This window comes from Morone saxatilis, unplaced genomic scaffold (assembly GCF_004916995.1).
Source record: "Morone saxatilis isolate NCDOM2014 unplaced genomic scaffold, NCSU_SB_2.0 Contig7, whole genome shotgun sequence".
Classification (NCBI taxonomy): domain Eukaryota; kingdom Metazoa; phylum Chordata; class Actinopteri; family Moronidae; genus Morone; species Morone saxatilis.
This window is the reverse complement of record NW_023340246.1, coordinates 10,970,836-10,986,497: the sequence shown is the minus strand read 5'-3', so window position 1 is coordinate 10,986,497 and position 15,662 is coordinate 10,970,836. Positions and strand designations below refer to the sequence as shown.

Below are 15,662 nucleotides of genomic sequence, written 5' to 3'. Positions count from 1 at the left end.
TTATTTCTTTTTTTTTACTAAATTTGCTTTTATTCTGTTCATATAAATTTTATATTTTTTAAATTCAAAGAGAGCTATGGTTAAAAAAGTGAATTTAACTTTAGCTAAAGCAAGCTGCAGCTACCAGCTAGCTTTAACTTGATATAGCTCCCTCTTTTTGGCAGTAGGTGACTGTTTCTCTGTGACACAGAGTGCAGTAAGTGCAGCTGCGGGTGACAAGAGCCCACAAGCCACAGAGCAGTAATTGTGGTGTTTGGTTTTAAGATCTGTTTCTGCAAATTTTACATGCTGTTTTCACAAAAGGATTATACATTTGTATGTCATAATGATTTTTAATATAGTGAAACAGATGCCAAAAAGTAACATTCTGCTCTATTTTGACCATATATGTAGTTACAGATTTCCAGGATGGTACTGTATGTACAACATACAAAATTGTTATCTTTTCTGACTGTACTGGTCTTTAAAACCAATTGCTTGATACCAACTGTTATCCACATGCAACACTATTTTTGAGACACACAAATAAATTGTCACCTCCAAAACACAGGTAGGTGTTTGGAAGCGAGTCAGTTATTATAACATGCTCCACAGAGCAGGGACTCATCTATGAAGGAAGTGATGCTTTTCCCCAGAGCCGCTCCTCAGCTGCAGCTGCACCAACGTGTTTTGACCCAACACCCCGCTGAAGTGCTACACCTGACATGTGTGCCCTTTCAGAGCAGCAGGACCTATTCTCTGTGGACGGGAAGTTCATTTCCTCAGAGGATGGCGCCACACCTATTGAATTTTATAATGCCATATTATTATTTTTCCCACCCAAATGTAGCCTATTTCTGTTCTGTTTCTTTACACTTACTGAACTTGAAATGTTTTCATCTTTTTCTGCATACTCTAGTTCAGTGTACCTCAGAGAATATGTCTCAATAAAAACTCAGTACAGGTTTGGAGGTGTTGACCAAAACTGGAGATCAATTATTTCTTCCATTAAAAATAGATGTTTGTGACGCTCATGATGCAGGAAGATACGCCGCAACTGTAAGTCGCAGATAGGTTTTAGAAGGTGATAATTGAAATGTCATCACTCTGAGATGAATCTCAAGGGATTGCTCTGGGGATTCATAAACCGGGCAAAAAACTGTAAGCTCGCATTGTCTGAGTTCACAGCAGAAAGCTCAAAACAGATGGGGCAACATGTAACAAGTGAACAAAGAAATGATGTGCGGAAAGCTAGGGCCACAAGGTTATGGTAAAACCAGACTATAAAGCAAGCTGATAAAATGGCAAATTTCACACAGAGACAAGCTGGCAAGAGAAAATCTGGCGCGTGACTAGTGGATTCCGCATTTAAGTAGAGAAAAATACCCTAAACATACAGTCTTTCCTCGTTGGCAGCATTACCACCACTCACACTGCAGTTGGACACGGAAGGGTTAATCTGCTGCGCTCCCAGCCTGAGAGGCAGAAGTAAACAAAAAGAGTGAGGGACTGGAGCTTCTCTCTTGCTGCTGAAGTCGAGGCGTGACCCTTGAGATAGGCACCGGGCTATCATGAGGGCGTCTCCCTGAGTGAGTGGCCAGGAGAACAGAGAGTCCTTTGTCAGGGCTGTGTGCGAAAAAGTGCTGAGCCAAGCAGGCCCTCACCCCTCTCACCCCTCTCACCCCTCTCACCCCTCTTCCCCTCCCACCCCACTTTTTTTTTTTTTCCTTTCTCCCTGAAGACACACACAAATGCTTATACACACACACACACACACACACACACACACACACTCTTGTCTGTATTTACCAGCGGTCCCAGGGGACGAGGCTTTCACTTCAGCTGGTGGGGAGGTTGAGGAGAGTACAGAGCCCTGTTTTGTGGTTAAAACTGGATATGTTAACATTTGCATTCTGGGATGCATCTTTAAGCTTTAGTATAACATGCTGCAAGGAGTTTTTCTAACAGTCTGCAGTTTGCAGTTAAATCGACTTTAAGAGAAATGTCATCCTGCCCCGCAAAATGTCTGCTCTTCATCCCTGCACCATTACGAGGATTAAAATAACTACACAACAGACTCTGTGTTTACTGGTCTGCTTGCAATTTTCACTGTGAAATTTTGCCAAGAGTGCACAGGAAAAAAACAAAAAACTGGTGTCTATTTGAATGAGCCCTGGTTTTATTTACTCGGGCAAAATTAAAATCTTTCACATAAACAAGGACATCGAATTATTTCGAAATTAGAAATGAGAATGAAAACATGTCAGCGTCTCATTAGGTCCATATACAATGCGGTGTGCTCTGAGAGCTTCTGGGTAAACAAACAATATGGCACCATTCTTTGAAGAAAATTGACAATCTATAATTAGTAATTTGTCTCACATTTGTTATTAGACAACTTGTTCGGTGTGGATAAAGGGCAGGCAGCCTGTCTGCAAGCGATTTGTGTTGGGAATCTGTGTTTGAACATACAGAGACTCTCACGTACTGAACCCACTGCTTGTAATGCAGAAACAAGCCTGTGCCGTCTCTGTGAGTAGTGAAAACAGACAACAGCCCCAACGGTGACAGCTGTAACTGCTTTTGAAACATTAATATAAAAAACATCAGTTCACCCTGCAGCACAACACACTGCAATGTGTTAATCTTTATGAGGCTCAGGTCAGAACTTCTTTCATTTCCCTGAGGCCACGTCTTTCTGCACACACACATGTATATACGCTCCTTTAACCTCCCTCACTGCCCGTCTACACAAAGCAGCTGCCTGAGGGGAGATCGCTCTAGAAACCCGGTGACAGAAAAGTGAATCACAGTTTATGTAAGATTGCACCTTTACCCCCGCAGAGGGAAGAGGATGTAAAAAGATGTGCTGAGCTCTAACATTGCCTCCAGGGCTTATGAAATGCTCCTATTGTTCATGCTAAATTAACTTTTTAGGGACTTTCAGTGGGGTTAAATCACTGGTGTCTAGTCATAGAAGATGTTTTTATTAACTGACTGTGACTTTTTTGGGATTGTTGCTCATTGTGGCAGCAGACGCTTTTGAGGTGACGCACACATGACTGATTACTTCAATTTAAATGATCCCATGTGATTTTTAGCTATGTTAGCAGCCTGGCTCTATGTATGGCACTATCAGTCTGTCGGTCGGTCCAACACTTTGGTCCAGACTTGAACTGGACTACCGGAACAACTAAACTGTTGTTTGTGTTTCTTAGCATGCTTACACTCTAAACTTAGATCTGTTAGCATTTAGCTCAAAGCACAGCTGTGCCTACGTACAGCTGCTAGGACGGCTGTAGTCTCTTAAGTGTTGTTACTGGATGTCTATTAAACCTTTTGATTTGTGGACAACCTCCTCCACAGCCGGCCCTGTTTGCTTCATTTCATTCATTTCTAATGTTTTATTGAGAATGTTTACATGCACATTAGTATCCTTATAACAATCTCCCCCCAAGAAATGAAGCACAAGCCATTTTCAATTGTCCATAAAGTTTTAATGGAAAAAAAACAGCAATGTACCCATTTAACAACAAAAGAAATTAAGAGAAATTGTAAGATTTCGAGAGCCAAGCTCTTATGTACAGCATATTGCACTAGAAAAAGAACAAACATCCCCCGTCCTCCTCCGTTCCCTCCATCGCTCCATGTCCCACGCTGTTTGAAAAACTGCAGCAGACACAGAGCAGTCCCAACGATAACACAGCCAATGCTTTAACGAAAAAACTGCTACATCTGGCCTGGGTCTCACTTCAAAGGACACATGAATGTGAAATCCTTGAGACCACTCTGAACGTAAAGAAAGCAAAGTGAAGACAATACAAACCCGCCGCGCGCACAGCACAGGAGTCTGAGATCAGTTCCACTGTTCAGTTCATGTATTAAAAGAGATATTGTGGTTTTCACTCCATTAAATTACATTCAAACCCTTTAAGATACAGATTTTTTCAGGAATGTTGGACATGCATTTTTACTCCATTTACATATATTGAAAAAAGCCCTTGAACTGAGAGTGACACAACAGACCTTGCAATATCCAAAATTAAAAATGCCACAACATTAAAAAAAAAAGCAATCATAGAAAAGCAAAAAAGTTGTCTTGTTGTAGTTCTTTCTTTGTCTTCTTACAAAAAGATATGGAAAAATTTTGCTAAGATTTTTTTATAAAGATAGCAACAATAGCTGTGTCAAATTCATGTCTAATGTATAAAAAACACCAAATCACAGCACTTGACAGTAAAGATGCACTCTTTCTTGGATACTCAAAAACTGATTGAATAAATTTGATATTAAAGACACTGAAGGTTAAACAAATAAAAATAAATGTTTCACTTGAGTCAGGGTTGCAACAGTGGTTGGTAACGACAGGCTCAGATCAACACCACACCGACTGAGTGGCTGTTCAACCCATCTCACATACAAATAATACTGGGCACCATGGTGGCTCGTTCCTCCTTCAAATGTAAACCCACAGCCCTACTAGATTGTAGATAATAAAGCACAAAAACCCAGACAAGCTAGGCCGATCCAGCATATTACAGATCTTAAAAAGTTTCAGGAATCTAGAGGGGAAGTTCAGCACAGGAGTAGAAAGAGAGAGGCGCAAAATACAGTATACAAGTAAAAAATTGTTGTTGTTTTTTTTTACAGTGCACATTGATTGCAAACAGTCGTTTCTGATATTCAGAAGGTTTTGCGTTGGTGAAACTCGCCGTTCGTGCTGAGAGATGTCAAAGGTTGAGCCTGTGCCTCGTGAGCCGATGCGAGGAATCAAACTGATGGGTTTTTTTTTTCTATCAAGGCACAACGAACACACTTACTGTGTACTGTTTGTGCCAACTCTGTTGTATCAGAGTGCGTTGATCTCACAGAGCCCAAGTGACAAACGAGAGCTGTGACCAGTGACTTTGGGTAATTATGCCAAGTGTTGGTGATGATGTGGCAGGTCTGTTACTCACAAGGCACATTTTGTACATTTGATTGTCTGTTGTTCACGTGATCCGTAAGACTCACACCATTCGTGTGAGAACGCACGAGGCACATGGCTTTAGTCCAACCTCCCCGCACACACAGGCATCAAACACACACAACTGAATGCACATCAACAATGAGAAGGAAAAAAGACTGTACACACTGAGACAGCATCTATACAGTAGCACTGAGCAAATATACACAAAATAAATTAGAATAAATTATCGAAAAAGAAAACCAAACCAAATGAAACTTGTTATCGATAAGGACAGGGAGTAGTTAAACATGGCGATCGATGAAAGAGAGTGCAGGCGTGACGCTTTGGACTGAAGACAGTGTGTCATAATTATCAGAATTGGCTCAGCGTTCAGTGTTTGCAGGAAACAAACTTTTGGTTCAGCTCCTCGTGTAGTTACCGAAAAAACGAAATCTGTAACGTACTTCTATGTTGATGTTGAGTGGAAATTATTTGGAAAACATCAAAAATGAAACACCTTTGCTCGGTCAGCATCGTCTACTACATCAAAGACTGACAGCGCGGATGCATGGCGTCCTTCGCTCAAAGGCAGATCGTTAGCCGACATATTTAATTAACATTATTAACTACTCCCTGAAGAAAACATAAAAGAGAAGAAAAAAAAAACCATCAGTGTCTTCAAAAGTTCATATCATGAATCTACGACAGAGCGAAATAATACATCAAATGAGGAATTTTAAACATCTTATTTAAAGTCCTTAAAGACTCTTTCCTTACATTGAGAAACAGTGGCTGTGTCGCTGCAAAATGCTAACGTAGCAGTTGTCGCACGAGGATGTATAAACTTTGTCCTATACCCAAATGTGTCTGTGTGATTACTAAAAACGTTTTTCTGAACTGTACAGAAGCTGAAGTTCTCAGTGAAGCTCAATGTACCACTGGCAGTTTGGTGAAAGAAAGCACTTGAATGAAAGGGTGAGCCGATTACGTGTCAACTCACCGCATCAGCACATCGGGATTAAATCAGTGCTCGAGACATTTAGATTTAGACCTGTAGTAAAACAAAATAAAAATGCATCTCTGTAACTTTAACCCAAAATGTTTCTGTAACAAAGATATTTGTATTTCATTGAGAACACAGCCATATTCTGGGAAATGTCCTTCTATGGATGTCAGTGTGATTGCAAAATGCAACAGATCCCTAAGATTTTTACTTCCTCCCTCTGGCTTGAATATTGCTCACCCCTAACAAATGCTGATAAATGCCATCTCTCTCACAGGTGACCCCACGATGCAGCAAAGGGGCAAAGTTTGCGATTGTCGATCCAGCCAGAGAAAGAAATCCTGAAAAGCTTTAGGAAATGATGAAATTCATCCAAAGACTGTCAGGAGTCTGATTGTTTTCCAGTTCCCTGATCGTAATCCCACAAAGGAGATTTTGTTTGACTTTGTGCTTATTTGGCTTCAAAACTACTGCAGGTAACGGTAAGCACACACTCCTACAAACACATGATCACAAATGGAAAGCGTAATCACGTCGCAACTCGGCTAAAATATCTTTACTACACCTAAATTCAAGTATGCATATGTCTTTAACTCAACGGGATCGGAATCTACACAGTGGGTCGTTCACAACATGAGTGGTACTTGGAGACAGGGGTGTTGATGGATGACACAGGTTGATATAATGTCCCTACGTCTACAGTGGAAGCTGGTAAAACACGCATCTAAACTGAGCAACAGTGCAGCACCAGTGTGCGACACGTCATGACAACCATTTTCAACTTAGCCAGTGTGGAACAGTAAAGGACAGGTACAGGGATTATTGTTTTTCCAAGAATAAATTAGAAATGCGCCTCAAGTCCTCAAGGTTTTTAAGTCAGTAACTTCAGCACAGAAATGTCCACGTCCACAGTTTGTCGCCAAAAAAAAGTGGCCTAATCTGAAAATGTATGTCTTTCTTATGATTTCCTTGATGCAAAAGAGTTGTACTGTGGCAGGAGAGAGTAAGGCATTCCCCGGACTGATGGAGGTCCTTCAAGACTTGAAATACCAAATAAAAAGAGCAGTTTACTGTACAAAATAGGTAATCTTACAAATATTTCGAAAATATCTCTTCAAACACAATGGCTCCTTCTTGGAAAGACGAAAAAACAAAAACAAAAAACAAAAACAAAACAAAAAAATTGTAATCAGTCTCCGTCCAGCGGTGACCAGTGTTTTCTTCATCTCATCTTCATATTCAATTAGAAAACAAAATCCAAACCCGTGTTCCATCTTACAGTGCCATCTCTTAAAGTCTGGTCCCTTGTCCCTGTGGGGGAGGGACAAGGGTTGAGGCAAGGACCGGCAGTCCCTTCATCTCTGCTCTCGTCTCAGGCGGGGGAACAGAGCCTCTCTTGGAAACAGAAAGCCAAACAGGGCCATGGTAAGGCGCATCCAGGCAGGCAGGTTTTGTCTCTGATGCCTCATGAACTACGAGAAGACAGAAAAAACACACACATTAGGTTATTATGACCAGGGAGAGTTGTCAGGCTTTCATCCTTATAGTAATGAAAATGACTCCACAGCCTCTGATTTTGTCATAACAGGTTTCTGAGGTAAAATGTGAACCGTGGTAAACCCGGTGAGCTCCGACCATATGACCATGTAGACTTGGATGTTTCCAAAACAAGAGCTTGTGTCTAGCAAACATGTCTGTCACACGCACATCCTGCCCGATACTTCTGCAGAATATACAGTGTTCGGTGGCGTGGCTTTCTGATTCTGAAGACAGAAGTTCAAACTGTATTACTTTTCTGTTTTCTTGCGTGAAAAAGTAGATGAAAAGGATGTAAATGACCATGCTGACACCTGCAAAACAAGACCTTTGTAACCCCCAGGATCCTCCCCTATAAGGTTTGAGGGAGGAAGACTGTTGACTTCTAAACAAGAACCTCAAAGTGAAATGCTTTCAGAGAACGCGCTGCCTATTTCATCACAGCTCTCTTGTAATAGCGAAGTCAGCTGAATAATTATGAAAACAAAGCCGAGGAAACAGAAACTGCTCCCTCCTATGGAGCTGCCATCTCCCAGACCTGTCATGTTCTGTTGGGGTGTGCAGCCCGCGTGGACTGCAGACAGATGAAGCCTCCCCCCCCCGATCCTGCACAGCTCCCCACCGGCTTTCTGAACAGCCGCGCTCAGATATTGCAGCCTGTTGCGTAAGCACTCTTGTTACGATCTCTCTCCCTTCTCTCTCTCCATCAAGGTCTGTACCAGCCTAGCAATCAGAGTCCGCCACAGGCTATTCGATGCAGGACTAGCAGACTGAACTGAACTGAACCAGCACCGCTAAACGTAACCCTAATTGTCCTTAATTGCCTTAATTCTACACTGCTGAGCGTATTTAAACAGCACCCTGGTTTGTTTCACATGAGGCTCATCTTTCTGCTGTCACTTGCACGGGCAGTGGAGGATGGTGTGTATTCTCTTTGCCCTTTTTAGGTGAATGCACCCCTCATATGATTTAGAAAACCGACAGCGTGCATGTTTGCTCCTTCACTTAATGTTAGGATTGGATTAACCTTTCCCCCCACTGAAATTTCCCTTCAAATATTAGCATTTTATTGGCCGCAAAAGTCGACAAAAGTGATGGATGAGACTCAAACCGCAAGCAGAAGCTACTCCACATCAACAAAAAGCCACATATTAGCCCACACGGGCAACTTCTGCTTGTAGAGGCAAGTGAAAACGTCTAACAATAGCAGCAGAGACATTACAGAGGAGTGATTGGATATCATAAAGTATCACTTGTGATTATTCTCCCTTTGGAATATTCCCACAGTATCAGATGCTGCGGGATAAAACCAACTCGAGTGCAGACGGCAGACAAAAAAGAAAATGTTCGCTCTTATCTCTCTGTCACAGAGTTACACGCACAAACCAAAAACACACACAAAAGACGCACACTGAGGCAGTCAGCGGGACAACTGAGGTATTGTGGGTAGCCGTGAGTCAGACTCTATTTTTAGACGAGCGTATAAACAGCCGGCCAAGTCTACCCAGACACAGACATGCGGCTCACTCCTGCTTGTGACAGTCACATCGATCTCACCTTCTCTTTCTCAGGCTCTGTACATAGAGCACTTTCTTTTCATTCTTTCTCTCGCTCTGTTTCTTTTCTCTCTCTTTTTTCTTCTTTCTCTCCCGTGGCAAAACAGTCTCAGCAGCAGATAAGAAACCCCTCCCAGTATATTTGTACTTATTAACTCAGTTCACGGTCATGTGACTGATGTGAACTCTCAGCGAGGCCGGTAAGTGCTTTACAAACACTGATAACAGTAACCCCCGACCCGTTATCAAACACACTGTGATACCACATCTCGCCAAAGGACAACAGAACAGTGTGAGTGCAGATTGGACGGGGGACGTGTTGTCACTCGTGTCTTAAGACATCTGCGAAGATTGTGACAGATGTTTCAGCGGGTTTTATGTCTTGACATGCACAATTAACTACATATCATAAACAGCATACAGTACGGGTGCTTAACCGTTCCCTCGGGAGCTTCGCCAACAGCGAGCCTCCACGCTCAATCCCCTTCATCGTCTCTAAAGGCTTCACAAGTCCCAAAATGTTTCATGCTTCCTGTGTTATGTTCATCTGAGGACAGAGAGTGTATATTTTAGGTAAAGGACACGAGTAACAAACAGAAGGTTGTCTTTGTCTTTTAAAAGGAGCGGGCGTAGAGGGATAAAGGAAATGGAAGGGTGTCATTTAATCTGCTCGCCCGGCAAGGATTTCACTCATTTGTTTTCTTTTCTTCCGTCTTTATAGACCAGCAAACACACAGTATCAGTGCCACTGACACGGTATTGGCAGCTCAGACTGAGGTGCTGTTTCAGTAGTTAAGAAAACAAAGATGGCCTTGACCACAGTGCTAAACTAGAATCAATATTTAGATATTGACAGGGAGAAAGTGTGTTTCTATAACAGTATCGGCTGTCACAGTGTGTTGCTAGCAGCCAGTGACACTGAGTGAACACATAGTAGTTTTGTAGGTTTAGTATCCTGTATGAAGTTACTAAATCATGCCTTATTAGTGATTTTTTTCCTTCACTGTGGCCAAGAAAGTGGTTGAATCACTGCAAAAGTTATTTTTATCCACTGTGGGTTATGGCCAACCCAGCTGGCACAATGTCCGGCCCCTTTCTTCCCAAGACTGAGCCACAAATTGGCACGAGGTAGCTCTGTGTCTCTAATCGAGTAAAAGCTGACACGCAGAAATAGTTCATATGTAGCACAAGAACATAAACTTTTTGTCTCGACAAAAATAGTTGAAGCCCCAGCAGCTCCTGAGACCCCCTGTCCCTCGCTGCTGACTCTCTCAGCAAATAGAGCATTTAGTAGGGTAGTGTCCATTTCTTCTCTGAGGCAATGTAAGTCCACTTGTGTTCACATTGTTTACACATTGAACTGTTCTAAACGTGCAGCTGGTTGGTTTGAAATGGGAGGTCATTTAAGGATCCACTTCGCTGCTCTGAGTGGGGCTTACCAGTTCAACGTGATCCTGTTGGAACTTGTCTCCGATCTCCCGAAGTTTACGACCAATTTGGGCCTCGACGCTCACCCCCGCCGGCTCCTCCGGCCTCTCTGCCATCCTGTCATCTTCCTCCCCTCTGCCCTCTTCCTCCTCCTCTTCAATCTGCCTCTCTCCCCGGTCCTCCATGGGCTCAAACTGAGCGGGGAAATGTGAGCGTAATCCAGCGTTGCCTAAAAAAGGAAAACATCAAGCTTCTTAAAACTTGTGTTGTTGCATCTCTAAAATACCAAGACACTGTTGTCAGTGCCAAGACGGATATACGGCAAAAAGACATTACTGATATCAATTCAGTAAAACCACCAGACAGTGAAAACCCTCAGAAAACACTGTGCAGACAGTCTTGAGATAAGCCCAACTATCTTGATTACTATTAATGACCTCAAACACAGCTGCATCTGAGCTAAGACAAATATACAGTATCTACTTTACGCCGCCGCTATGTGGCTTTCTAAAACACAAACAGGTTTTATCAGATCTTCTCGGATGGACAAATTACAAGGTAGGCACTCGGAGTACAACCGAAGAGTCCACAAACAAGAAAGAGAGCGAGTGGCACGTAGGTGAAAGACTCAAACACCTTATTAAATCAACAAGGGCCTCAGTGAACTGCAGTCTTTCTGTGGACTGTGTCACTGAGTTTACTCATTGCCTCAAGCATGCGCTTCTGCAGTCATGCCACTTGGAGGGAAAACAATTTTTTTTATGTTATCATGTGTGCAGAATGTCCTGCTATTCTGCCGTCGTAGAGCATCATAATATCTCTAAGAAACTGAGCGCCCTGGACTGTGTTTGTGAGGAGAAATGGCACCGGGCCAAGTGCATGACATCCATTACTGGTTAGATTACAATGAACGACAGGGTAATGTTATGTTTATGTATTGATGGCTTTAAATCCAAAACAATGCAGCTCTCACACACTGACACTGAGTCAACAAACAAACAACATTCTTATTCTCAATTCAATTAGGGTGATGTCACACTGATTTGATTAGAAATGGGAAACCAATATTGGATTAAAACTGGTGGACATATTAGTGTGGGTATGTGCCTTTATGTATGTATTCAATTAGCGCTGTATTTTTATTGTCTGAAGAAATACTACTTTTAAATGCAAACTGTCTGGAATGTGATCATCATTTATCAGATTTAGGTCAATAGCACATTAGTAACAACAGTAATAAAGGTAAATGCAATTCTACACAGGAAACAAACATGCGTATTATAGAACAGGGGAAGGAAGGAAACTACAAGGAAAATTCATTTCTAGGACTTCTTCTCTGTTTTGCAGCAATAATTTAAAATGGAATTCAGTTTTTCCAGTAGCCCAAAAAAAGGAGAAAATACCTCTCCCGCTCTCATCCGATCTGACACTTATCAAATGAGACTGACAGTTTTAATCAGCTGGTTCCCAGTTAGTAATCTACCAGATAAAAGGAATGACTAATAGTGTGAGGTTGCACTGGACGTACAACATCCAGTGGCGCACACTCAGTTTCTAAAACCATAAGCCCTCATCACGTTGAGCAGGCTTACGCTCTCACGCCCCTCCTCACCGTGAAAGGGTATGCGAGGCTGCCGGTACAAGCTGCAGGGCAGTGTGTTAATGGCGATGCTGTTGTTGTTGTGGCTCTGCGACGTGGGCACGGCAGCAGTGACGGCAGCGAGGGCCTGTCCGGCCGCGATCTGTGTGGTTCGGTCTTCGTATTTGACGTCCCTAAAGGGCGTTCCCCAGAGCTGCGAGATGGGCCGTGACATGTCCTCCTCCTCATCATCCATCCGACGCCTCAGCGGTAAACTCCCTGGAGAGAAGAGGGGGACACGAGATGGAAACTTTAGAATGAGGGGACTTTTGAGTGTTGGTAATGGAAACAGAACATACAACAAACAGAGCAGGACTGTGTTGGACTCATACCTGTGAGTTTAGGATCTTTAGCTCGCAGGTAATTTGGGTGTGATTTGTTTCAACACCAAACAAAAAGTGTCAAATATCATGGTGTTATCAGTGGAAACTTTGCCCTCGGGCAGATGGAAAATGAGCTCACCCTGTCTACATTAAATAGAAGTAAATCATTAGTCATTAATTGCCCAGTGTGAGTCTAATGGATAGTCTCAGGAGCACAGATGGATCTGCCAAAGTACATTTCTATGTAAAGAAAGGTAATAAACATACAAGAGGCCAGCTGTAGCTGAAGCCATTATCTCTTGTAACGTAGCGATGAGTGGAAGCTGGAGCCAAACGTATGGAAACACCCGGCGTAGGGAGACCCGGTGGGCGGCTAAAAATGCTTCACCAGATTTGCCACCCTCCCGCAGCAGATTCTGCCGAGCTGTTCCTGTGCCAAACTGTAACTGAGCGCCAAAAGATCCACGGAGGAGGCGTTTTCCCCCCAGAACTACCTTAATCTGGAACAGTGTGCCACAGAGCAGAGCAGTCAGGGGATTAGCTCCCTGCAGCTCAACGTTAAACCTGTGCTCATTGTTCCCCCACTCTCTCTCTCTCTCTCTCTCTCTCAACCACACACGTCACTGGATCGCTGCCCGTCTGCACTACAAACGCACACTCACGCGGCAGCAGGCGGCGTGTGAGTGAAACCTCAGTGAAACCAAACTTCTGGCTAGACTGTCATGTGTTGCGTGCAGCAGCCGTTTCATGAGGGAGATAACGAGTTTCACTCCATCCTCAACTGTGCCTGCTGAACGCAAACACTCACACCCTCTTCCTCCTCGGCCACACGCCAGAATCTCAACTACTGTTTCTTTCTTTTTACCAAGGGTGCCCGGCTTTTCCTTTTCTTGTGTAAGTGGAGACAAATGGGTTGGGTTGACTGGCAAATGCAAAAGTTGAAACTGGATATACTGGTATTGTGTTTACTGAGTGAGGCAGTCCCAGTCGCATGTGTCTCTTTGTGAAAGTGTCCTTTTGCATGATGTCATATCATATGGAGTCAAAGGAGGAAACTACATGTTGCTGTGGAAAAACACTGTCTGATTAGCCAAGCCACATTATTGGTGAAAGATGGAACTCTGAATGGGTAAACAAAAACATATATTATTGACCCACCCAGCCTCTGGTCTCCATTGCTCCAGGGGCATTTAACAGTGAAATCAGTCCATTTCGCCAAGGCACACTAATTAGTTATGCATTACAGAAATACAAAACAGCCCGAATCTGCGTAAACTTCTCCTCCGGCCAAGTTTAGTCGTACATTAATTAATGCAACGCAAGCAGTTGGGGCTCCTCTGCAACTGTGCCACTTTCACTGGGATCAAATGTGCACTTTGTGTTGTGTGTCACTGGCAATGCGAGCCCTGTCTTGAATTTCCACTGGCAGTCAGCAGAGAACTGGCAAGATAACCATAGTGTCAGACACATAAAAAAACAAACATAGACAGAGAGACACACAGAAAGACATAACACAGACACACGCAGAGACACACACACTGCCTGGGGCAGCAGGGAGGCCTGGCAGCCACCACAGTGATGGTCAGAGGCTCAAAGCTGCAGCAGAGAGTGGCTCCCTCTGCTGCACCATCTGTGCACCGGGCTCTCCTCCACGGCTCAGGGTGGGGGGTGCACACAAGGTGAACTCTGCTGCTATTTTTCCCACTGCCTTCATGAAGCTATGAGTACATAATCCTGTGGATATCAGCGGGCAAGTGACAGGCTGCAATAAAGTCATGAACCCTACTTCACCCATCCCTGGAAGAGGACAACAGCCAGCCCAGCTACATGTTCTGTAATTGTATTATTTGTTATTTTGTTGTTTTGTTGCAGATGCGAGTTACCACAACTGGTTTATCTGCGCGATTAGAAAAAGTTACCAACTGGGATTTTCATCAAGGTGTCTCGCATGTCGTTTGTAAGTGGGCTCCGGATGACCACCGGGGATGTGCTGCATCTTTACCCGGATCAGGAGCGCGATGCCCAGGGCAGCTCAGCGCGTAAACGCGAGGACCGACCGCTCATTAACTGCAGACGGAGAGAGTGAAGAAAACTGTCGAAGCATTATGCTGACACATGGTAACTAAAAGAAAACAACAACCACAGCCGAAGAATTTGAGGATTTACACTTAATTTTTTTCTTTTTGAACAGTTTTTTTCCGCTTTAAAGTGGGAACAACTTTAGCCTGGGTCCTTGCTAATGTTTTACCCGTGACAGCGGCAACAGACTAGCAGGACAGGGTTATAACAGTGTTACTCCTGATGCTCCCATTATCCTCCGCTGACCCTTTCTCCTCACTTCGCCTGACAACTCTTCCCCAAAACAAACACCTCAGAGATAACACAGCCGATAGCTTCAATGGCTCGGAGCAGATATTAGTCACTAATGCGTGAAATACAAACAGGACACGTCATTTGACCGTGTGTAATAACTGGGTGGTGTTAAACTACGGCAAAATTATTAGCTTTAATATTGTGTACCGACCAAAAAACAAACCGCAGACCAACGTTTGTGTCTCAAAGACCGGCCAACAGTCCACGCGCGCGAGAGGTGGTGGACTGCAACGGTCACTTCGTCATTTAATTCAGTTCGTCCGTTGAAACAAGAGACAGAAAGCCTCGCCGGTGTGAAGAACAGGGGGCAGAAATACACATACATATAAATGCTCCTCTCCCGGTAAGTCCGCTCACCCCCCCGTCTCCTGCCCGGGCATGCCCCTAGCTGCCCGCACATCTTGTTGACAAACTCCCAAACGAACAACGAGGCACTCCGCGGTGCTAACGGGCACGACGTGTCCCTTTTTGAATTCAAAATAAACGACCGTTGCACTCACCGCCAGCAAACGCGTTTTCCGTTGTGATCGGTGGTATCTTGACAACTTGCCGTTACCTCGATTCCTACGGACTGTGTTGGAGCGACTCGTATCCCTCTTTGCATTACAACCACTCATAGATGTTTGCTGACTAGAGGGGTTGTTTTTTCCCTCTGTCAAAGCGGTCCGCCCCGACGGCCGGGACCCGCCCCTTCAAAATAAATGTGAAAGGCACAGAGAGTCAGCTACACTGTGTTATGCAAATACAGCACACTGAAAGGACAGAAAATGCCCTTATTTCTGTTGCTAGAATCCATTAAGATTGGTATTTTAGCAAATGTTCAGTGGTGGAGGAAACCACATAGTAATTAAAATCCATGCATTGAAGATTGCAGTAA

At 43.7% G+C, this 15,662-nt stretch overlaps 1 protein-coding gene across 1 annotated transcript; it reads right to left on the bottom strand.

Annotated features, from left to right (window-relative positions):
• Positions 1 to 3,465: 3,465 nt before the first annotated feature.
• Positions 3,466 to 15,416, bottom strand: LOC118340862 (bcl-2-modifying factor-like). Its single transcript, XM_035679013.1, has 4 exons — positions 15,286 to 15,416; positions 12,063 to 12,308; positions 10,462 to 10,679; positions 3,466 to 7,402 (listed from the first exon to the last, which is right to left on the bottom strand). The coding sequence occupies exons 2-4, from the start codon at positions 12,283 to 12,285 to the stop codon at positions 7,286 to 7,288; spliced, it is 558 nt and encodes a 185-aa protein (XP_035534906.1). The 5' UTR covers positions 12,286 to 12,308; positions 15,286 to 15,416; the 3' UTR covers positions 3,466 to 7,285.
• Positions 15,417 to 15,662: the final 246 nt, after the last annotated feature.

What these genes read in the sequence shown, in the direction of transcription:
- LOC118340862 (XM_035679013.1), bottom strand. Translation starts at nt 12,285, where the DNA reads ATGGATGATGAGGAGGAGGACATGTCACGGCCCATCTCGCAGCTCTGG. An exon ending in GCCTCGCATACCCTTTCACG is followed by an intron (nt 10,680 to 12,062) that starts GTGAGGAGGGGC and finishes TTCCTTTTTTAG; the next exon opens with GCAACGCTGGATTACGCTCA. An exon ending in AACAGGATCACGTTGAACTG is followed by an intron (nt 7,403 to 10,461) that starts GTAAGCCCCACT and finishes GTCTTCTCGTAG; the next exon opens with TTCATGAGGCATCAGAGACA.